This window comes from Siphateles boraxobius, unplaced genomic scaffold, assembly GCF_051911475.1.
Source record: "Siphateles boraxobius isolate OS27281-9 unplaced genomic scaffold, OSU_SipBor_1 163, whole genome shotgun sequence".
NCBI classification, from domain to species: Eukaryota; Metazoa; Chordata; class Actinopteri; order Cypriniformes; family Leuciscidae; genus Siphateles; species Siphateles boraxobius.
This window is the reverse complement of record NW_027508770.1, coordinates 150,595-175,395: the sequence shown is the minus strand read 5'-3', so window position 1 is coordinate 175,395 and position 24,801 is coordinate 150,595. Positions and strand designations below refer to the sequence as shown.

The following is a 24,801-nucleotide window of genomic DNA, read 5'->3' as shown; positions in this document are numbered from 1 at the left end:
ATTTCAGATGCAGTAACTTCATTCACACAGGACAAATTTATGACAGATATGAAATATATGATGAAAATATGAAGTGAATGTGAAAAGTTTCAACCGTTTTCTGTAAGTGTAGAGTTAAGGTTTGGTTCAGTCCTGTTATCTGCTCATTTGTGGCATTTCTTCTCCACTGAAAGCCTAACACTGGCCTTAACCTTAACCCTAAACTAAAGACTGGATATATCCTGGTGTGAGAGAGAGGATTCTGTCTATCATTGTGTTTTAATACCGCCTGAAAACCCTTTTATCACAGATATTCAACTCCAGTAACTACGACCTTGAAGAAAACCTGAAGGAAGTGTGTGCTGTTGCTAGGAGCTGCGCTAGTGCGTGTGTGTGTGTGTGTGTGTGTGTTTATGTCACGCTTCATTTTTACCTTCAGCATCCATTTTATTCATCTAATGCCATTGGCTGCATATAAAGTGATCGGCTGTCGTATGATCAACACAGATCATATGGGCTGCAACTTTCCATGTTGATCAGACATGAACATGACCATTCAGGAGAATCGTGTGTGTGTGTGTGTGCAGTGATGACCAGGCCGAGGTAAGTGTAGGTGTGTGCTGTTTGTTCAGGTAGCCTACTGTAACCATTTACTGTCCCAATTTTGAAGTTATATAAAAACGCACACTATTCTTTCTTCATTCTTAACTAATAACTTCATTTCCATTTGGTGAAAAGTTTTGAATGCAGTTTTTATCTTTGTGTTTCACATTCTGATCTTCTGCATTTGTTTTAAGCTATATAAACACACATTAAAACTCAACTGAGAGAGCAGATGGACACCGTACAAATACAATTAATGATTTTTTAAATTGCGAATATTTTGTAGTTGTGAATGAATTTATATCATTCTACAGATTTCAGAAAAATCCCATTTGTCAGTCTGTGACACTGTTCACGTTGTAAACACAGTCGGTGCTTCCGGCTGACATCAAAATATCTTAATTTGTGTTCTGAAGATGAACGAAGATCTCAAAAAAGGTTTGGAACGACATGAGGGTTAGAAAATAATGACATCATTTTGTGTGAACAAATGCTTTAAGAAACAGCTTGTAATAATAGTTGTTCGATCGTGAAGTTTCCTTTATCTGTTAAACCTTCAGTTTCATGGGTAATAGATGTGATAGAAAGCATTAACAAATGCATGAACAGATCTGATAAAAAATAGCCCTTCACAGTTGAAGACACCGGAGCTTGTGAATCAGACCATCAGAAATCGACTTTTAATTCTGTGTAATATAAGTTTCTTCTAAATGAGTCCCCTCGAGAAAAAAGCTTGGTCAATTTAATAAAAATTAGTTAAAGCAACACAATTAATCATATTAATAACATTGTCACAACTTCATTATGTTCAATCCACTTGAAATGGAAGTTAACAACACTTTGTGTTTTCCACCATCAGGAGACGGTAATTTTGCCCGTGAAACGAGACGTTAGTGTTTTCTGTTTCTGAGTTTCAGCTCCTCCACTGATAAAACTGAGGAAAAGAGTCACGTCACATTGAGGATGAGAACAGGGACGCGCGTCGTCATCATCTCACACTAAACACGTGTTGCTGCAGGTCAGTAACAATGATCATTTATTTATCATCTTCAACATCATTCAAAACTAACAAAGTTAATGGAGTTTTAGCATGTAGTGAAAATACAATTTAAGAAAAACATGTGTATTACAGATCTTTGGATTGAGATGCTGTTTTAATAGATGGAAACAAATTAAAATGCTTTGAATAACAAGAATTGTTTTTTTTATTCCAATTACTGTCATAGACATACTGTCTAACTCTAAAATAAAATGAAAAACAACGAATGAATAAATCACTGACCATCAAGTGTGTTTACCAGGTTAGTGCCATTGACTGATTGTTATATACTTCTAAATCATCATTAATTTGAGACCAGCATGAGCTGCTTACAAAATATAACATCCATGCACACAAAAGTGAATGACAGTTCTTCAAATACATATACTGTATTTAGATTTCCTTTCATATGCAAATCTACTATGAACAGAACGTAGAACTACACAGTCTGTGATGATGCTTGTAAACCCATGAACTGGTCATAAAGTCTTCATCATGTAGCTCAAAGAACATGGTACCAAGAAATAACGCATGGAACTAAAATCCACTAGAACAAATTACAATCGAGTGAAAAGTACAAATATTCAGAATAAAAAAAGCAGGAATGACAGGAATGGAATTAATAGCTAAAACCTAAAAAATAACCAGTAACTGAACTAAAAAAAAACTAGTAAGATGAACTGACTCAACTCTTTTGGAGATGAAACTGTTGAGAAAGAAACTGAGTGAAGCTCTGGAGGGAAAATAAAATCAACATTTCACATGCATAATATTGTACCAATCCCGCCTCATGCTCGGAGGTTTCCAACATTATCAGTTGCAACGGTTTGTTTGGAGAGTGGAAGAGGTTACGAACACAAGCTGATCTGGTACACAGTATTCTCTAGACTGGATCTTTTTTCATGTAAATCCAATAGAATGAGTTTGACTGTAGAAAAGGTGCAACACAAGATGCAAATTCATGCTTTGGTAAGAAATTCTGTTCTCCAGTTTAGTAGCTTTTTCCTGTAATCCACATGCATGTCAATAAACCAGAGAAACCCAATGCCTGGTTTCAGCTGCCTGACGTCGAGCTGCTGGTAAAGCATCGGTTCTGAAGTGGCTCACACAGCAGCGCTAGTTCAGAAGACAAGATTCATCACTAGTTCAGAAGACAAGATTCATCGCTAGTTCAGAAGACGAGAGAGTCTTCGCTAGTTCAGAAGACGAGAGAGTCAGCACTAGTTCAGAAGACAAGAGAGTCTTCGCTAGTTCAGAAGACAAGAGTCTCTTCGCTAGTTCAGAAGACAAGAGTCTCTTCGCTAGTTCAGAAGACAAGAGTCTCTTTGCTAGTTCAGAAGACGAGAGTCAGCGCTAGTTCAGAAGATGAGAGTCTTCGCTAGTTCAGAAGACGAGAGTCAGCACTAGTTCAGAAGACAAGAGTCTCTTCGCTAATTCAGAAGACAAGAGAGTCTTCGCTAGTTCAGAAGACAAGTGTGACATACTGGAACGACACCGGATGCAAATGCAATAAACGCTTTATTGAAGAACAGATAGCAGAACGGTCAGAACAGACACACTGGGGTCGAGACGGCACAACACAGATGGAACAGTGGCGCAGGGACCCAGGTGAGCAGGTGGTGCAGTGCTGGTGATGTCCTCGGTGAAGGTGCTCGGTGATCCCGTGGTGAGTATCCGTGACCGCGTGTGGAAGTCCAGTGAAGGTAATCCAGAACACGAAACGATAACAATCCAACCGGGAAGGACAGCACGACGAACAGGAATCCACTCAGCAACGACACGAAGAACAGGAACACACCGGAGACGAACAATGATCTGACAACATGAGACACCAGTTACTGAACATATAAAGCCACATACAAAGTGAAACCAGCTGGCGCTGCTGATCAGAAGTGATCAGTGACCACGCCCACACTAAACACACACACACACACGGCACACAAGACGAGAGAGAGAAAGTGAATTGATCAAACGTGACAACAAGAGTCTCTTCGCTAGTTCAGAAGACAAGAGTCTCTTCGCTAGTTCAGAAGACGAGAGTCAGCACTAGTTCAGAAGACAAGTCTCTTCGCTAGTTCAGAAGACAAGAGTCTCTTTGCTAGTTCAGAAGACGAGAGTCAGCGCTAGTTCAGAAGACGAGAGTCTCTTCGCTAGTTCAGAAGACGAGAGTCAGCGCTAGTTCAGAAGACGAGAGTCTCTTCGCTAGTTCAGAAGACGAGAGTCAGCGCTAGTTCAGAAGACGAGAGTCAGCACTAGTTCAGAAGACGAGAGTCAGCCCTAGTTCAGAAGACGAGAGTCTCTTCGCTAGTTCAGAAGACGAGAGTCAGCACTAGTTCAGAAGACGAGAGTCAGCGCTAGTTCAGAAGACGAGAGTCTCTTCGCTAGTTCAGAAGACGAGAGTCAGCCCTAGTTCAGAAGACGAGAGTCTCTTCGCTAGTTCAGAAGACGAGAGTCAGCGCTAGTTCAGAAGACGAGAGTCAGCGCTAGTTCAGAAGACGAGAGTCAGCGCTAGTTCAGAAGACGAGAGTCAGCGCTAGTTCAGAAGACGAGAGTCAGCGCTAGTTCAGAAGACGAGAGTCTCTTCGCTAGTTCAGAAGACGAGAGTCAGCCCTAGTTCAGAAGACGAGAGTCTCTTCGCTAGTTCAGAAGACGAGAGTCAGCGCTAGTTCAGAAGACAAGAGAGTCTTCGCTAGTTCAGAGGACGAGAGTCAGCACTAGTTCAGAAGACAAGACAGTCTTCGCTAGTTCAGAAGACGAGAGTCTCTTCGCTAGTTCAGAAGACAAGTCTCTTTGCTAGTTCAGAAGACGGGAGTCTGTTCGCTAGTTCAGAAGACGAGAGTCTGTTCGCTAGTTCAGAAGACGAGAGTCTGTTCGCTAGTTCAGAAGACGAGAGTCTGCTCGGTAGTTCAGAAGACGAGAGTCTGTTTGCTAGTTCAGAAGACGAGAGTCTCTTTGCAAGTTCAGAAGACGAGAGTCTCTTCGCTAGTTCAGAAGACGAGAGTCAGAGTTAGTTCAGAAGACAAGAGAGTCTTCGCTAGTTCAGAGGACAAGAGTCAGCGCTAGACGACCGAAGCGTGAACCGCTGTCCATGTAAACATGCTGTAAAGTGTTCTCTTCTCCAAACAGGCACCCACTGGAACTGTGGGTAATGTGTTTGTGACTTCACTGACTTAAGGCAAACTTCCTCAGAATTCATTCATATCTCCACGCGGTCGTGAAGGCACTCGCTCTCTGAGAAGCTTCAGTAAAACGACACAGACGAGTCACGCTGAAACGCTGTAGAGCTTGTGACGCTCGCTAGTGTCTCGCTCAACAACAGCGGCTTCCAGAGCCTGTGTGGTTCATATGACCCTCGTTTCCCTCCTCCTGTCAGAATGATCTGCTGGCTGATTCAAACGGCCCTCGACATCACTGACATTTCAAGCCAATAAGACAGAAATCTCCAAAAACAAACATTCTCAAGTGACTTGAGCTTGAAGGCGTTGCATTGGAGCCACAGTGCCACCGTGCTACAGCGCTAACAGGGTGAGTTAGCCGTTGTGCTCTGACGCTCTCAGCGAGAGACCCACAAGAGCTTGAGGTCAAACTCTCGTCTCTACATCGGCGGCTCCTCTTCCATGGGCTCGTCCTCCGCTCTGAGCAGAAACACAACAGATGGTGTGAGAGGAAGAAAGAAGATGAGATGAAGAATAAAGGAGGGGAAAGACTTGTACCTTTTCTCCATGGCTGCCACAGATAGAGAAGCCATTGCCGTCACCGTCTCGTTCTCGTCAGAGTCGCCTCTCTGAGCCTCTAGCAGAGACAGATCGACTCCTGACGCGGAGCGCTGGACACAGCTCCAGTACTGACCTACACACACACACACACACACATCCATCAACCGCACGGATCGTTCCAGCGTCAGTTTAGCTCTACTGACCGCAGGCGTGGCGTCAGCGATGGTGAAAAGGGATAGTTCATCTAAGAAAAATATCCATATTTAAAACTTTAGCAACTAAAATGACTAGCTTCCGGCAGACGGCCATACGCAAGTGACTTACGCCACAAGAGAAACCCGTGACGATCTTTGACGTAGATGTAGGAGTAGCGCAAGCTCTGCGCCTCTCGCAACAAACTCACTCCTCCCACATTTATCTTTAAAAATGATGGGTCGATGCACTTTTATGATGGACAGATGCACTTTAATGATGGATAGATGCACTTTTATGATGGACAGATGCACTTTAATGATGGATAGATGCACTTTTATGATGGACAGATGCACTTTAATGATGGATCGATGCAATTTAATGATGGATAGATCCGCTTTTATGATGGACAGATGCACTTTTATGATGGATGTATGCACTTTATGGACTGCCATTATAAAGCTTGGAAGAGCCAGGACATTTTGTAATATAACTCTGATTGTATTCGTCTGAAAGAAGAATGTCATAAACGCCTAGGATGACTTGAGGGTGAGTAGTTTTTTTTTTACTTTTTACTTACAAGATTGATAATATCAGGGAGAAAATTATAACTTTGCAACCGTCTACTACAGTATCGCATCAGACTGTGCAGTGTAGTCTCCCTGACGAAAAATTCGATTCATTCATTGCTATAGAAGAGGGTGAATTTTATAAATCTAAATCTACAACATGTATGTTAGACCCTATACCGACTAAACTATTGAAAGAGATGCTTCCAGAGGTCATAGATCCTCTTCTTAATATCATTAATTCATCTTTGTCACAAGGATACTTACCAAAACTTTTAAGCTGGCTATGATTAAACCGCTTGTTAAAAATACGTAACTTGATCCTACAGAATTAGTCAATTGCAGGCCGATCTCGAATCTACCTTTTCTGTCAAAGATATTAGAAAAGGCAGTATCCTCACAACTATGTTCCTTTTTAGAAAGAAATGGTATCTGCGAGGATTTTCAGTCAGGATTTAGACCGTATCATAGTCCTGAGACTGCTCTCATCATCTGATCGTGGTTGTATCTCTCTATTAGTGTTACTCGATCTTAGTGCTGCATTTGACACTATCGACCACAACATTCTTTTAAATACTCAAATTATGTTGGCATTAGTGGAATTGCACAAGCATGGTTTAAATCATACTTATCTGACCGTTATCAGTTTGTAGCAGTAAATGAAGAGATGTCTTATCGATCAAAAGTTCAGTATGGTGTACCACAAGGCTCAGTACTAGGACCGCTGCTGTTCACTTTGTACATGCTACCCTTAGGAGATATCATTAGGAAGCATGCCATTAGTTTTCACTGTTATGCTGATGATACTCATCTCTATATTTCTTCACGCCCTGACGAAACTTACCAATCCACAAAATGAACAGAATGCATAGCTGATATAAAAAACTGGATGACTAGTAATTTCCTCAATTTTGGGTGAACTATCCTTTTAAAAAACTTTCAACTTGTCCCTCAGTTTGTACAAAGAAGCAAAAATCCCCTACAGTCTATAATTCTTCCAGTCCAAGTCTATGGAGAGAGGAATATACTGGAGGCATTACAAGCAGCTCATCATTGTGTCAAAGCGCTTGTTTATAATTGTTAGCATTAATGTCACTGTCATCTGAGCTGTTCGAACACATTGATACATTAACTTTCATCGATCCGGTGTTTTTCTCAACATAAACAGTCGTTCTTGTGATGAATCATGCAAAGGTTAACAAGTTAAATTTTAGCTTTGCTCTGTTCCTGTAGCTCTAGCTTCCCAGGGTTCCCAGGGTTATGATAACGTGCATCTCGCTCTGGATAAATGCGTCTATATAGGATATAGAAGTGATGCAGTCTCTGTCAAACTGCCCTGTAGACTTCTACTGTAAGTACATTAATGTGCAGATGATATTTGACACTGAGATGAAGATGATTCATGGATCAGACATTAGACCGAAGTAAATGATTATTTGTGAAGACTTGAAACGCACTGTGACTTTCTAGAACTTTCTCTATGGATCTGACAGCGTTCTCGTTGGGTCTCTGCTTCAGGACGTCTGCAGGAAACGGCTCTAGCTGTTCAACACACACACAAACACGTGATCAAAAACACAAATCTGCCTGTAACAAGAATCTGCCTCATGCAAATGAAAGCTTTAAATACAAAGGAAGATCAGAATCAGAATCAGAATCAGAATCAGAAAGAGCTTTATTGCCAAGATGGGTAGATGGGTAATCAGTACCTCTATTCCCAGAAGCGCTGAGACGCAGGCCTCTGACGCATCACATATGGCCCTGAGGTCATGACCCCCCTCCAGTGCCAGCACCACACGACCCCCAGCCAACCCCATCAGCTGCTGGGTCAGGTGACCTAAACCTGGAGCAAAGCGATGTTGGCTTTTACTGAAACGCCCAGATGATGAATATAGCAGTAAGGATTAGTGGTACTTACATCTGGAGGAGAGTGTGTATCCTCCCAGCGGCGGCGGGTGACCCTCCACTGCGTCAAACCCTGCAGACACCAGCACCAGATCCGGAGCGAACTCACCCGCGATCGGCATCACCACCGTCCTGACACACACACACTCATGAGCAGAGCGAACTCACCCGCTATCGGCATCACCACCATCCTGACACACACACACACTCATCAGCAGAGCGAACTCACCCACGATCAGCATCACCACCGTCCTGACACACACACACCTTCATGAGCAGAGCACACTCACCCGCTATCGGCATCACCACCGTCCTGACACACACACACACACTCATGAGTAGAGCGAACTCACCCACGATCAGCATCACCACCGTCCTGACACACACACACACACACACTCATGAGCGAGCGAACTCACCCATGATCAGCATCACCACCATCCTGACACACACACACCCTCATGAGCAGAGCAAACTCACCCGCTATCGGCATCACCACCGTCCTGACACACACACACACTCATGCGCAGAGTGAACTCACCCACGATCAGCATCACCACCGTCCTGACACACACACACACCCTCATGAGCTGAGCGGACTCAACCACAATCAGCATCACCACCGTCTTGACACACACACACTCATGAGCAGAGTGAACTCACCCACGATCAGCATCACCACCGTCTTGACACACACACACTCATGAGCAGAGCGAACTCACCCGCTATCGGCATCACCACCGTCCTGACACACCAACACACTCATGAGCAGAGTGAACTCACCCACGATCAGCATCACCACCGTCTTGACACACACACACCCTCATGAGCTGAGCGAACTCAACCACAATCAGCATCACCACCGTCTTGACACACACACACCCTCATGAGCAGAGCGAACTCACCCGCTATCGGCATCACCACCATCCTGACACACGCACACACTCATGAGCAGAGCGAACTCACCCACGATCAGCATCACCACCGTCTTGACACACACACACACACTCACTCACGAGCGAACTCACCCGTGATCGGCATCACCACCGTCCTGACACACACACACACTCACGAGCGAGCGAACTCACCCGCGATCGGCATCACCACCGTCCTGACACACACACACTCTCATCAGCAGAGCGAACTCACCCACGATCAGCATCACCACCGTCCTGACACACACACACACAGATACACTCATGAGCAGAGCGAACTCACCCACGATCAGCATCACCACCGTCCTGACACACACACACTCTCATGAGCAGAGCGAACTCACCCACGATCAGCATCACCAGCGTCTTGACACACACACACACTCATGAGCAGAGCGAACTCACCCACGATCAGCATCACCACCGTCTTGACACAAACACACCCTCATGAGCAGAGCGAACTCACCCGCTATCGGCTTCACCACCGTCTTGACACACACACTCATGAGTAGAGCGAACTCACCCGCGATCGGCATCACCACTGTCCTGACACACACACACTCATGAGCAGAGCGAACTCACCCTCGATCGGCATCACCACCGTCCTGACAGACACACACAGTGTGTCTGTGTGTGTGAGAGTGTGTGTGTGTGAGTGAGTGTGTCTGGTACCTGAATGCAGACTCTGGTACCTGAATGCAGTGAGATATTCAGCGTCTCCCATCGGCGGCTCCAGGCCTCCAGTAAATGCCACATTCACATTGAAACCGACTCCCGCTCCACTTCCCACCTGTAGAGGGCAGAGTGAGAAATACACGAGAGAAAACCCTTCCCACAATCCACTGTCTCGTATAATCACACACACACACACACAGACACATACAGTCTGTACCTCTCCGGGAGCGCCGCTGCCCGGGAAGAAGTTCCCGTCGTCGTAACGATGAAGCGAGATGTAGAGAACGCTGGGGTCATTGTAGAACGCTTGCTGAGTCCCGTTGCCATGGTGCACGTCCTGATGGAGTTTAACAAGAAACATTTAATGTTAAACAGAGAGAAAAGAAAACGTTATCCTAATGCAAGGTAATTTTTCTAAATGAACTCACCCAATCAACAATCAGAATTTTGCTGACATTGAGTCTTTGCTGTAGGAGTTTCGCTGCTATGGCAACAGAGTTAAAGTAACAGAAGCCCCTGTGATTGGATGAGAGCACCAGCGCTATTGACATGAAGGAAGGCAGACAGAAAGAGATACACACACACACACACAAAAACACAAACAGTCTCACATTGGTGTGTTTTCCTCCGCGTGATGTCCTGGAGGCCGGACCACCGCAAACCCGTTCTACAGTGAGGAGAGAAACACTCTTTGTAAACCACATAACAAAACACACACACACACACACACACACACACACACACACACACACACACACACACACACACACACACAGCTCTCCTGAGGCAACACACACACACCTTCAGCTCTCCTGAGGCCACACACACACCTGCACATTCTGCTCTCCTGAGGCGCCACAATCAAACACACACACACCTTCAGCTCTCATGAGGCCACACACACACACATTCTGCTCTCCTGAGGTGCCACAAACAAACACACACACCCACACACACATACACACACACACCTTCAGCTCTCCTGAGGCCACTTTAAAGACAAGTTCGATCACAGAACCTGCAGCCAGACGTGCGGCGCTCGACGAGTGAACTTCATTCCACACGGTGTCACTGTCCACCTTCACACACCAGAAACACACACAAAAAACCCCTTTAGTGCTGCTCACATGAAGAGATTCTGGAGACAGAGCTTTAGTTTCTACTCACCCCGATCCCTCCACACGGCAACCGGACAAACATGGACGTGAGGGAACCTAAAAGAGGAGAGAGTCGTCAGTGACTGATCTCAGATCTCAGATGCTTCGACTCTTCAGATCTCAGACGCTTCGACTCTTCAGATCTCAGACGCTTCGACTCTACAGGTCTCGGACGCTTCGACTCTACAGGTCTCGGACGCTTCGACTCCACAGGTCTCGGACGCTTCGACTCTACAGGTCTCGGACTCTTCGACTCTACAGGTCTCGGACGCTTCGACTCTACAGGTCTCGGACATTTCGACTCTACAGGTCTCGGACGCTTCGACTCTACAGGTCTCGGACGCTTCGACTCTACAGGTCTCGGACGCTTCGACTCTACAGGTCTCGGACGCTTCGACTCTACAGGTCTCGGACGCTTCGACTCTAAGCCTCGCTTCGACTCGCACGCTTCGACTCTTCAGATCTCAGACGCTTCGACTCTACAGGTCTCGGACGCTTCGACTCTACAGGTCTCGGACGCTTCGACTCCACAGGTCTCGGACGCTTCGACTCTACAGGTCTCGGACTCTTCGACTCTACAGGTCTCGGACGCTTCGACTCTACAGGTCTCGGACATTTCGACTCTACAGGTCTCGGACGCTTCGACTCTACAGGTCTCGGACGCTTCGACTCTACAGGTCTCGGACGCTTCGACTCTACAGGTCTCGGACGCTTCGACTCTACAGGTCTCGGACGCTTCGACTCTAAGCCTCGCTTCGACTCGCACGCTTCGACTCTTCAGGTCTCGGACGCTTCGACTCTTCAGGTCTCGGACGCTTCGACTCTTCAGGTCTCGGACGCTTCGACTCTTCAGGTCTCGGACGCTTCGACTCTTCAGGTCTCGGACGCTTCGACTCTTCAGGTCTCGGACGCTTCGACTCTTCAGGTCCCGGACGCTTCGACTCTTCAGGTCTCGGACGCTTCGACTCTTCAGATTTCGGACGCTTCGACTCTTCAGGTCTCGGACGCTTCGACTCTTCAGGTCTCGGACGCTTCGACTCCACAGGTCTCAGACGCTTCGACTCTACAGGTCTCGGACGCTCCGACTCTATAGATCTACAGATCTCAGACGCTTCGACTCTACAGATCTCAGTCTGTTGAGAACAGGAGGGAAAGGTCTTACTGTCCAGTTTCTGACGGAGTGGGTTGATCCCATACAGCATGACATGAGCTTCAGTGTGAACCGTCTGCAGTTCCTCTAATGTGGCTTTTCTTCCACGGATACACTGGAAATAAAGGACAGAGAGATTCAGTAGAGTACGAGAGTGCCACCTGCTGACAGTCATGAGAAGTGCACTGCAGCTCAGGGCAAATAATCCAACATGGTCAATAACATATTAAAACATTGTTCGAGTCAAACTGTAAAAAATGTAATAACCAGACATGATGCAATATATCAAATAAAAAGCATCTTTTCCATGTTAATCAGAGTTTTTCCTGATAACATACAAAGTATGACAGTGATGAACTCAGCTACTGATTATGTGCTTTATTTAATGTTAAAAGTGTCTAATGTGAGTTTGAATAACTTTTTGTTCACCCTTTATAGCTGTACTCAAAGCCACAATGGATAATTCACCTCGGATCTTAAAATTAAATGTAAGGAAACAAGATTCAAACTGTGAACAAACAAGTGTATTCAATGACAAATATTGTTTCAGTCACAGAGTATCTACTTTAATGTAAAATTATGTAATGTGTAATTGTGTGTAATGTAATGTTGTTTTGTGCGGATGGGCAGCCGGAGCGCGTTAGGGGTTTTTCTGTTAGAATGGTGTCGTGTTAGCGGCCCCTAAGTTAATAACTAATGATCTTTACAAAGGAAATGAATCAATCAAAACTAACTTTAGCTGGACAATAACTTTATTCTAGAGCTGCTCTAAAGCCAAAACAATCTCTGTTACTTTCATTTCCTATTATCACTGTAAAGCTGCTTCGAAACATCTATATTGTAAAAAGCGCTGTATAAATGGAGACTTGACTTGACTTGAGTGTGACGCAGGTGGAGTCAGGTGACGCAGGTGAGGTCATGTGACGAGTGTGTTGCAGTCGCACCTCACACTGGTTGCGGAGACCCGTCTCCTGCAGCCGAGACCAGATGCTCTGGATGCGTCCGGCGTGTTCGGGGTGTGTGTTGGTGTTTCCACACATGCACTGGTGCTTCTGCATCAGAGAGTCGTACAACAGACCTGAGGAAAATACACACACAGAAACCTTCATTCAGAAGTTCAGCGATCTGAGTTCTGTTTTACAGCTGCGAGAGCGACAGCGAGAGAGAGAGAGAGAGTCAGGTAGAGCGACACACCTCTGGTGAAGCGAGAGAGAGAGAGAGAGAGAGAGAGAGAAAGAGTCCCCTGTGGTGAAGCGAGAGAGAGAGTCAGGTAGAGCAACGCACCTGTGGTGAAGTGAGAGAGAGAGAGAGAGTCAGGTAGAGCGATGCACCTGTGGTGAAGTGAGAGAGAGAGAGAGAGAGAGAGAGAGAATCAGATACAGTGACGCACCTGTGGTGAAGCGAGAGAGATAGTCAGGTAGAGCGACGCACCTGTGGTGAAGCGAGAGAGAGTCACCTGTGGTGAAGCGAGAGCGAGAGAGAGAGTCACCTGTGGTGAAGCGAGAGAGAGAGAGTGTCACCTGTGGTGAAGCGAGAGAGAGAGTGTCACCTGTGGTGAAGCAAGAGAGAGAGAGCGAGACCTGTGGTAAAGCGAGAGAGAGAGAGAGAGTCAGGTAGAGCAACACACCTGTGGTGAAGAGAGAGGGAGAGTCACCTGTGGTGAAGCGAGAGAGAGAGTGTCACCTGTGGTGAAGCAAGAGAGAGAGAGCGAGACCTGTGGTAAAGCGAGAGCGAGAGAGAGTCAGGTAGAGTGACGCACCTGTGGTGAAGCGAGTGCTGGAAGGCTGGTCCTGTGTGCTGATGAAGCCGGCAGACGCTGGAGAGGATTGGGTTCTGGAGAGTTTCTGGTGTCCCGGAAAACTCACAGACGCTCCCATCGATGCTTGATAGTTCCTGAGCTGATGGATCCTCTGCTGCTCCAACAGAAGGGCCTGCTGCTCACACACACACACACACACACACACACACACACACACACACACACACACACACACACACACACACACGGGTATGTGCACTGACAACATCCACAAGAGGGCGACAGAAACAGCAAATCTTCAGGTGTTTCTCTCACCTGTTTGAACAGCAGCTCCTGCTCCTCCGGTCGCTGCTCCTCTGGGAGATCTGGAGATTCCTGTTTAATGGAGATATTCATGTGTGTTTCGGTCTGTGTGGAGTCCAGTTGCTCTCGCAGCTCTTCCTCAGTCTCTTCTGGGTGACTCTGGTGCTGCCGATCACTCGATTTACCCAACATCTAACACACACACACACAGACACACACACACACACACACACACACACACACACACACACACACACACACACACACACACACACACACACACACACACACACACACACACACACACACACACACACACACACACACACACGACAGATACATCAGTGTTTCATGGGAGACTGTTGCTGCTGAAAACAAATGAGTTTATTAGTCGTTCAGCAGATACTTTTTATCCACAGTGACTTGCAGTGCATTAAAGGTGCACATGTTATCGGTTCATGAATTCCTTGGGAATCAATCCCATGACCTTTCACTCTAATTTTTAACCATTTTCCACTTTTTCACCATGTTTTCTTGCATGTTTTCAGGTGTTTGCCTCAGTTAAACAGGCAAGACAAACACTTTTCATTCAGGATAGTGAGAAATGAAGTCTTGCCTCAACCACTGAGAGAACGAACTTGCTTCGGTTCAATCAGGGCTTAAATGAAGAGCGAGTGACACTGACCAGAACGGTTTTATTCAGTGACCTGCAGTGCACTGACATTTATCATTATGTGTGTTTCCTGGGGCTTGAACCCATGACCTCGGCCTTGCTAGCGTTGTCTACTTATTCAATTGAGACTTTCACCGCCAGCATTTTTTACAAAAATTTTCCGGCCAGTTGATAATACCTAGAATATCAAAATCGACTGCTGGTGGTAGATCCTTTAACTATTTAGCACCAAAACTTTGGAATAATCTTCCTAACATTGTCCCGGAAGCAGACACAGTCTGTTAGTTCAAATCTAGACCAAAAACGCATCTCTTTGGCTTAGCATGCTTATTGCTAAGCCAATGATTATTTCTCCCTCAACCAAGCCACCCCCACTGCATTCTCATACATGGACCAACCTCGTCCTGAAGGCAGGGGCGGTGGTATTGCTGTCATCCACAGACAAACTCTCAAGCTTCGCCCTCTCCCCATCCCATTTGTTCCCTCTTTTGAACACCTCTCATTTAAACTCTTAGGCCCCACTCCTCTGACTATTTCAACAATATATCGCCCTCCCAGATCCAATCCTTCCTTCCTGTCTCAACTGTGTACAACTTCATTAACCATATTACTCGTAGGTGACTTCAATTTCCATATCGACTTCCACCTCCAAACCCACCATGGATTTCTTGGACATTATACACAGTTTTAACTTCATACAACATGTCAATTTCCCCACCCACACCCGTGAACACACTTTGGACTTGGTCTGCTCTACTGGACTTAATATTGACACTCTCACACACACAGATCTGGCCATATCTGATCATCTCGCCATAACATTTCACATCAACCTCTCCAGCCCTCACTTCAAGCAGACATGCACCATATCTTACTGAAATCTAAAGTCCCTCTGTCTCACCTATTTTTCCTCCCATATTGCAAAAACAATTTCCATACCCTGCATCCCTGAAAATTCAACCACCGCCGACCTAGTAGCTCACTACAACCGCACACTCACATCGAGCCTAAATACTCTCGCACCAGTTAAAACTGCAATAATTACATTTTCCCGCTCTGCTCCCTGGTTCACTCCTGAACTGCACAAACTCAAAAAAGAACGCAGACAACTGGAATGCCTACATAAGAAAACTGGACTCACTGTACACCTTCAAGCCTACAAAGATCACAGACATCATTATAGATCAGCGCCCACATCAGCCCGCACAGCTTTTTATTCTGGGATCATTCACTGTGGATCCTCCAACCCCAGGACTCTGTTTGCCACAGTTAATAAATTACTCAAACCCATTGACAATATCACTCATTCATTCACCATGGACAAATGCAATAATGTCATCGACTTCTTTAAATACAAAATTGACAGCATTCACCAAGAACTCTCTGTGAACATTTCTCTTAGCACAGATCCTCAATCTGCCTCATCCATTCCATTTCCCATCATTTTCCCCTCTCTATCAGTCATTACAGAAACCGATCTTACTAACCACTTCAACAAAATCCACCTCACAACCTGCCCACTGGACCCCATTCCATCTGCACTGGTCAAGCACTGCCTCCCCGGCCTCAGCCCACTCATCATGGCTATCATCAACTCCTCTCTCACCTCTGGAACAGTTCCTTCTTCCTTCAAAGTTGCAGCCATCACACCAATACTTAAAAAACCTGGCCTGGATCCTGACAAACTTCCAACAACTTCCGCCCCATCTCTACCTTTCCTGTCTAAAATCTTGGAACGCTCGGTCGCCTCTCAACTAAAAAATCACCTCCTCTCCAATCAGATCTACGAAACCTTTCAGTCTGGATTCCGCACCCATCACTCTACTGAAACTACACTACTCAAAGAAACAAATGACCTCCTGCTCGCCTCTGACTCTGGTTCCCTCTCCATTCTCCTCCTACTTGACCTCTCTGCCGCCTTCGACACCATTGACCACTCCATCCTTTTACAACGCCTACAACATCTTGGCATCTCTGGCTCAGCTCTCTCCTGGTTCATCTCCTACCTTACCAAAAGATCACAATTCATATCCATCAACAACTGTACGTCTCACACCATACCTGTCAATCACGGAGTCCCTCAAGGCTCAGTGTTAGGTCCTCTTCTGTTTATCCTGTATCTGCTTTCCCTTGGACTTATCATTCATTTACATTTACATTTATTCATTTAGCTGACGCTTTTATCCAAAGCAACTTACAATTGCTATGTCAAAGGTCGCACGCCTCTGGAGCAACTAGGGTTAAGTGTCTTGCTCAGGGACACATTGGTGTCTCACAGTGGATTCGAACCCGGGTCTCTCACACCAAAGGCATGTGTCTTGTCCACTGCGCCACCACCACCCCATTCATAATCATGGATTAAAATTCCATAGTTGTGCAGACGACACACAACAATACCTCAGCACCAGATCCATCACTCCTGCCACAGTATTAACCATCACAACCTGCCTCTCTGCAATAAAATCCTGGATGAAAGCCAACTTCCTTAAACTCAATTACAATAAATTGGAAATTATCGTCATTGGTCCCAAATCACTCCTCCCCTCCTCCGAAGTCTTCACTCTCTCCATCGATGGCCATACAGTTACCAACTCTCCCCAGATCCGAAATCTTGGTTTAATTTTTTACCCCACACTCACATTTAAGCCCCATATCCGTAATATCACCAAAACTGCCTTTTTCCACCTACGAAATATTGCTCGTCTACGCCCTACCCTCTCCATATCTGCTGCAGAAACTCTCATCCATGCATTCATTACATCAAGACACAACTACTGCAATAGTCTCCTATATGAACTCCCATCCTCTGATATAAAAAAACTGCAATACGTTCAAAATTCCGCTGCTCACCTCCTCACCCACACCTGCTCCAGAGACCACATCACCCCCGTTCTTCAACAGCTTCATTGGCTCCCTGTACAACAGCGCATCCATTATAAAGTCCTGCTCATCACTTACAAAGCCCTCAATAACTTCACACCGCCATATCTCACAAACAGCATCACCGCCCCTCCCGACGCCTCCGCTCTGACGACTTGCGCCTTCTCAAACCCATCACCAAATCAATTCACTGCATTTTGGGGGACCGAGCATTCGCCATCGCTGCCCCCACCCTTTGGAACTCACTCCCTATCCACATTAGAAACTCGGATTCACTGACCACCTACAAAAAAACTGCTCAAAACCCACCTGTTTCAGCTCGCCTACAATCTATAATAACACTCTCATCATTGTTTGTTTGTTTGTTTCATTTGTAAAGCGTCTTTGAGTTCCTTGGAAAGCGCTATATAAGACTTATGTATTATTATTATTATTATTAGCATACACAAAACACATTATAGACTTTCTATAATTCAATGTTAGGCTGCATAGTTTAGATCAGCCGGAACCGGGAACACTTCCCATAAATCCTGATGTACTTGTTACACTGTTTACCCCGAGGATTACCGCAGTCCGCCGGACCCAGGCCGTATCCGGATCTGATGAAGGACCTGCGCCTGGACACACACACACACATAACCTGTGCCTGGACACGTCGACAACGCAGTCCTGAATTGTCACTAGTCTCTCCCCTGTGAAGGCCTCCTTCCCTTTACCTCTGCACTGATAAAACATTGTCGGGATAATTCCGGTTTGCCTTGCTACACGGAAGTGAGTACAGAAAATTCTGTATTATAAATTTTTCAAGGCTTGTACCTTGGAACCTATTTCATGGTTTGTGTTCTCGAGCACCAGGCACTGTTGTGTGCAAATGAGCGGCCGGATCGCATTAAGGGTTTTCTGTTAGAAGGGTGTCATGTTAGCGGCCACTAAGTTAATAACTAATGATCTTTGCAACAGAAGTGTATCAATCAAAACTAACTTTAGCTGGACAATAACCTTATTCTAGAGCTGCTGTAAAGCCTAAACAATCTCTGTTACTTTAATTTCCTGTTTTCACTGTAAAGATGCTTTGAAACAATCTATATTGTTAACAGCGTTATATAAATGAAGGTGACTTGACTTGACGATACCAGCATTTCCCTTTAGCATTTTGAGCGCAGTTGAACGGATTCTTAAACACCTCTTATTGGCCATTGTTGATGTGCTCAACATATACTATATTGCCAAAAGTATTGGGACACACCTCCAAATCATTGAGTTCAGGAGTTCCAATCACTTTCATGGCCACAGTTGTATAAACTCCAGCACTAGGCATGCAGACGCTTCTACACACATCTGTGAAAGAATGGGTCACTCCCAGGAGCTCAGTGAACTCAAGCGTTGCCACCTGTGCAGTAAGTCCATTCGTGAAATTTCCTCACAACTAAATATATTCCACGGTCAACTGTTAGTGGTATTATAACGAAGTGGAAGCAAATGGGAACAACAGAAACTCAGCCATGAAGTGTTAGGCCATGTAAAATCCCAGAGCGCAGAAGTCGCTAACTTTCTGCAGAGTCAATAGCTACAAAGTGGTGTACAGTGTGTGTAAAGCAGCCACCACTGGACTCTAGAGGAGTGGAGGCGTGTTCTCTGAAGTAACGAATCACGCTTCTCCGTGTGGCAATCCAATGGACGAGTCTGGGTTTGGGTAACGGTACTTGCCTGACTGCATTGTGCCAAGTGTAAAGTTTGGTGGAGGGGAGATTATGGTGTGGGGTTGTTTTTCAGGGCTCGGCCCCTTAGTTCCAGTGAAAGAAGCTCTTAATGCTTCAGTATACCAAGACATTTTGGACAATTCCAACGTTCCAACTTTGTGTGAAGAGTTTGGTGATATTCCTGTTCCAGCATGACTGCGCTCCAGTGCACAAAGCAGGACCATAAACACATGGATGAGGAGTTTGGTGTGGAGGAACTGGACTGGCTGCACAGAGTCCTGAACTCAACCCGATAGAACAGCTTTGGGATGAAGTATAGCGGAGACTGAGAGCTTCTCCTCCAACATCAGTGCCTGACCTCACTAATGCTCTTCTTCCCGTAAACACACTCCAAAACCTTGTGGAAAGCCTTCCCAGAAAAGTTGAAGCTGTTATAGCTGCAAAGGGTGGACAACTCCATATTAAACCCTATGGATTAAGCCAAGGCAAGGCAAGTTCATTTGTATAGCACATTTCATACACAATGGTAATTCAAAGTGCTTTACATAGAGTAAATTAAAATAATCAAAAGAAATCAGAATAATTAAAACAGTTTAGAATAAAAAATAAAATATTAAATATTAAGAATGGGATGTCTTTAAAGTTAATGTGCATGTAAAGGCAGACGTCCCAAAACTTTTGGCAATATAGTGTATGTAATGTCTGTGATTGGCTACAATGATCAACGCTTTGAAAAACATGTCTTCATCGAGCGCTTACACCGATACACCCGGGAGAGTCCGTTTCAACAGCGCTCAAAATGCTAAAGGGAAATGCTGGTATCGTCACATTTATAAGTTTCAGTACTCACTTGACAACTTTTTTAGTATGTTTTTTTTGACAACTCTAGTAGAAGCTCCCGGACCAGCTGCCGAAAAACTGATGTTCAGTGTCACAAACACATCCGTACGGTTTACCTCCTTATACACAGTAAGAGCCAATCACACTCAAGTATGTATATTCGGCACACAATCTCTCTCGAGCGACGCTGTAGAGCAACATTAAACAAGCCTGTTCTGCTGATATGAAACTTTGACCTTGTATGAGCTCATCTGGTGTGTGGATCACTAACGTTCAGCAGAACGCAGATTTCACAGGCGGTTTAAAACTGTCTGGTTTCTTGCACATGAGCTTCAGACGGTGGTCCCACCATACAGGGTCACAGAAAGCTTTAAGCGGGAAACTCAGATGTTTAAACGCAGCTCTGATCCTCATCTGTCAAAGTACCGTCACATTGCTAGTAAAATATCTGATTCCTAACCATGTAACCTGTAACGGCTGATGATGATAATCACTGATTCCCAACTGAGTCACTCGCTACTGAAACTATTACAGCCATTAAATCTGTGATGTAGGAAGAGGGTGAAGAGTCTCTGACCTTGTTGATGTGCATCTGCTGGAAGTGCTGCTTGTGTTTCTCCAGGAACTGCTGGTGCTGCTGCTGGACAACGAGCTGCTGGAGAGCCTGACCGCTCTGAGGAAGAGGAGCCGACTGCGTGCGGCCCAGAGGACGGTGTGGCCGAAGTTTCCGCAGAGGAGACGCGGACATACCTGCGCAGACAAGCACACATACTCCTCGTGAACACACGCACACACTCCTCGTGAACACACGCACACACTCCTCGTGAACACACGCACACACTCCTCGTGAACACACGCACACACTCCTCGTGAACACACACACACACACACACACACACACACACACACACACACACACACTCACAACAAGGGTTGGGTATCATTTGTTTTTTTTGATCCCGGTGCCAAATCAATACTTTTAAAACGGTACAGGTGCCTGAACCGATACTTAAAAAAAAAAGACTCAAAATCATGGTGAATGACATCAGCTTTTTTATTGAAAAAATAATAAAATAAAATAAATTCTTAAAACGTAATTGTGGTGAGGGGGGCGTGGTATAGCGAGATCTGTGACAGGAGAGAGAGCTGGGAGACAACCGAAAGTGGGTCTAGTGTAAATGACAAACACCTGTGTCTTGTTTCAGTAATTGGCATGGAGAGACTGGATAAAGCCACCTGGAAACCGATACCAAAGGAGGGAGACGAACTGAGGACTTGTGCCGAGCTGTGTGCGCATCCACTGGAGGGCAGTATCATTTATTGTGCTGGACTGAGTATATTGAAGCGCTGTAACGCATGACACTTGTTTTGATTGTGGAAAAAGAGAATAAAGCACAAGTCTCAGTTAAGCCGACCCTGTCCTCTTCCTTCCTCATTATTGAACTTTTGAAACTTGAACTTGAAATTTTAAAGTAAATATATAAATATAAGTAGTCTAATACAAAATACAACAATTTTGCATAAATTCACAATAAAACCTCATCCACCTAACCCAAAGTCAATAATTTAACACTAAATAACACTACAATACTAATAACAGCAAAGTAGTCTGTATTCTTGGTATGCTGTTTTAAATGTCAGCAATTCTTTCCACATTTTTTGCCTTCTCTGGCAAAATTCAAAACCTCTCCTGACTTATTGCATGTCCTGGACAAGGTGAGCGTTATTTTAGAGTGCGTCACCTTAAATGCTGTGACGCGAAACCCCTCGTGGAAAAAGAACGCCGTCATGTTTACAACTGTGACCATGAGCGCCGCTCAGGACTAATTGAATGCTGAATTTTCAAAAGTATGTGAAGTTCGTGGCTCTATTGTTGCAGTAAACTTGCACAACTTTCTTTAATGATTAATTTATTAGATGTATGCGGGTCTGCTATTGTAGGGACATCGACTTCACATTTTTACACTAAACATGAGGTGGAACAAAACTAACTGTGATTGGTTGCGTTACATGTCAGTCTGTCCTCGGCTGATATTTTTATTCTTAAATACATGTAAGTGAATGTGTTTTGTCATTTAAGAAACCTTTATAATGATCATGATTCATGTTAGTTGATCTATAACGCACAATGGGCGCCATGTTAGTGCGCATCGCAGTTCAGAGAATTGTATCCGTCAGATTTAGGCCTACAACATGTGAATTCATCCACTTCTCCCGAAATACATGAAAGTAAGTGGCTGGTGAAGTGTGAGAAGAATAGAGAAAAATGTAATAGTTACCTGCACATTGTGTATCTAAATACGTCATCAATTTATAATTGAAAGGATTGTTTGCCATACCATACCATACCATACCATACCAACTTTATTTGTAAAGCACATTTAAAAACAACCGAGGTTGACCAAAGTGCTGGACATTAACATAATTTCAGGCACAGTTGTAAAACATGGAAAACAACAACAAGCAAGCAATTAAAACAATAAACATACTAGAAAACTATAATTTGCAAGATATTATATTATATGCAAGATATATAATTTGTCATTTATAAACAAGCACTTTCTATTTTTATATCATGTGAACTTATCCTCGACACTATTCCTTATAAAAAACAATCGGATTGCTTTGATATCGCTACTTAGATCCAACTTTCCGAATCTCGGCTACTAGCCTTTAGCCCGCTAGCATTTCACGCGTGGCCTCGCGCCTATCGACCCTCTCATTTTACACCCGTTTGACTGAAAGGATACGTGTTATATCCATCATTTCAGTCCTAAATTAGTAGTGATATTGGTAGTATCACTACTAATTTACTGTTCATCTGTTATAATGGCGAACATATCGGATGTGTGTCTAACGTTACCTCTGAGTGCAGGTGAGGACACATTCGAGCTGGTTTCGGTACGATTGGAGCTGGAGTCGGTGGAGAAACAGATCCGCGTTCTGCTGGTGAAGCAAGCCGAGCTGCGAGATCGGCGATCAACGCTTGAAACATCACGCGCCGATGCTCACAAGTCAGTGGTTAGTAACTTTTTGACTCCGACTTCGTCTACTCCGTGCGTTTCTCTGCCCAGGAGGACGCGATCATCTCTGCCTTCATTCACTCCGGCACCGAGGCAACACCACGGACCCTGGGTGATCCCACAGCGGAAGACACGAGCCAGGACCAGACCAAGGACTCCCCCCCCCCCTCCCGGTCTTCGAGATCTCCACCCGGAACCGCTTCTCCCCTCTTCGCGAGCCGGAACGTGACGCCGCCGTGATCATCGGCACTTCCATGGTCCGTCATGTCCGTGCTACCTCAGGTAAGCGTAAGGTGCGCACTTACTGCTTTCCTGGTCCTCGTGTTCTTGATGTCGCTGCACAGATTCCCGAGATCCTGAACGGTGACGAGCGCGTCGGAGCTGTGGTCCTACACGCCGGGACGAACGACATCAGGCTGCGGCAGACGGAGGTTCTGAAGAAGGACTACAGAAGCCTGATCGAGACGGTTCGCAGCACATCGCCTGAAGCAACGATCATCGTGTCTGGACCGCTTCCCACGTACCGACTAGGACAAGAAAGGTTCAGTAGATTATTTGCTCTAAATGAATGGTTAATGTCATGGTGTAATGAACAGAAACTGCTCTTTGTAAATAATTGGAATCTGTTCTGGGAGCGACCTAGGCTCTACCGTGCTGATGGCCTGCACCCCAGCAGAATCGGAGCGGCTGTTCTGTCGGACAACATCTCCAAGACGTTACACACCATATGACTAGTAAGTCAAAGTCCAAATCACAGTCTTTGCTGTCCCAACTTAATTGATATAAGTAGTGTAGAACATTATATAGAAACTGTGTCTATTCCTCGCTTAGTGAGGCCAAACAATAAATCTAGTGTAGGATCTAGCAAAAATCTTATTGTAATTAAACCAGAAAATCTAAATATCAGTGAACAAAAACAATTTCTAAAGCTAGGTCTTCTAAACATTAGATCGCTCACACCTAAGGCGGTTATTGTAAATGAAATGGTCACAGATAATAGTTTCGATGTACTTTGCCTTACTGAAACCTGGCTTAAACCAAATGATTATTTCGGTCTAAATGAGTCCACTCCACCAGGATACTGTTATAAGCATGAGCCCCGTCTGATCGGTCGTGGCGGCGGTGTTGCAACAATCTATAGAGATATTCTTAATGTTACTCAGAAAACAGGTCACAGGTTTAATTCGTTTGAAGTACTTGTGCTAAATGTTACGCTCTTAGATGCAAGAAACAAATCCATATTATCTCTAGCCTTGGCTACCCTATATAGACCTCCAGGGCCCTATGCTGATTTCCTAAAAGAGTTTGCATACTTTCTCTCAGATCTATTGGTCAATGTCGATAAAGCAATAATTGTTGGAGACTTTAACATACACGTAGATAATACAAATGATGCGTTAGGGACTGCGTTTACAGATCTATTAAACTCCTTTGGGGTCACGCAAAACGTCAGTGCTCCCACTCATCGTCTAAATCATACACTAGATTTAATTATATCATATGGAACCAATCCAACTGATATAAATATTATACCGCAAAGTGATGATCTCACTGATCATTACATGGTAACTTGTATAATACGTACTGCTGAAATTTGTCACGTTGCGCAACGTTATCGACCAGGCAGAACAATCCTTCCAACCACTATAGATAGATTCTCAAATAGCTTACCTGATCTATCTCAGCTGCGCAGTGCACCCAAA

The 24,801-nt window shown here is 44.9% G+C and overlaps 1 protein-coding gene across 3 annotated transcripts in view; it reads right to left on the bottom strand.

Moving 5' to 3' along the window:
* Positions 1 to 1,595: 1,595 nt before the first annotated feature.
* Positions 1,596 to 24,801, bottom strand: part of LOC143740043 (histone deacetylase 4-like) — a 67,452-nt gene continuing 44,246 nt past the window's right edge. For 2 of the 3 annotated variants that reach the window (XM_077232093.1, XM_077232094.1), the window contains 16 exons: positions 20,653 to 20,825; positions 13,995 to 14,174; positions 13,680 to 13,854; positions 12,865 to 12,998; positions 11,933 to 12,035; positions 10,781 to 10,827; positions 10,585 to 10,692; positions 10,225 to 10,280; positions 10,042 to 10,129; positions 9,831 to 9,950; positions 9,631 to 9,728; positions 8,017 to 8,135; positions 7,808 to 7,941; positions 7,556 to 7,640; positions 5,335 to 5,470; positions 1,596 to 5,256 (listed from right to left, as the gene is read on the bottom strand). In XM_077232093.1, coding sequence (XP_077088208.1) covers positions 5,217 to 5,256; positions 5,335 to 5,470; positions 7,556 to 7,640; positions 7,808 to 7,941; positions 8,017 to 8,135; positions 9,631 to 9,728; positions 9,831 to 9,950; positions 10,042 to 10,129; positions 10,225 to 10,280; positions 10,585 to 10,692; positions 10,781 to 10,827; positions 11,933 to 12,035; positions 12,865 to 12,998; positions 13,680 to 13,854; positions 13,995 to 14,174; positions 20,653 to 20,825 — 1,796 coding nt within the window. In that variant the 3' untranslated portion in view covers positions 1,596 to 5,216. The remainder of the gene's footprint in view (positions 5,257 to 5,334; positions 5,471 to 7,555; positions 7,641 to 7,807; positions 7,942 to 8,016; positions 8,136 to 9,630; positions 9,729 to 9,830; positions 9,951 to 10,041; positions 10,130 to 10,224; positions 10,281 to 10,584; positions 10,693 to 10,780; positions 10,828 to 11,932; positions 12,036 to 12,864; positions 12,999 to 13,679; positions 13,855 to 13,994; positions 14,175 to 20,652; positions 20,826 to 24,801) is intronic. The other variant, XR_013204715.1, reaches the window with a different exon arrangement.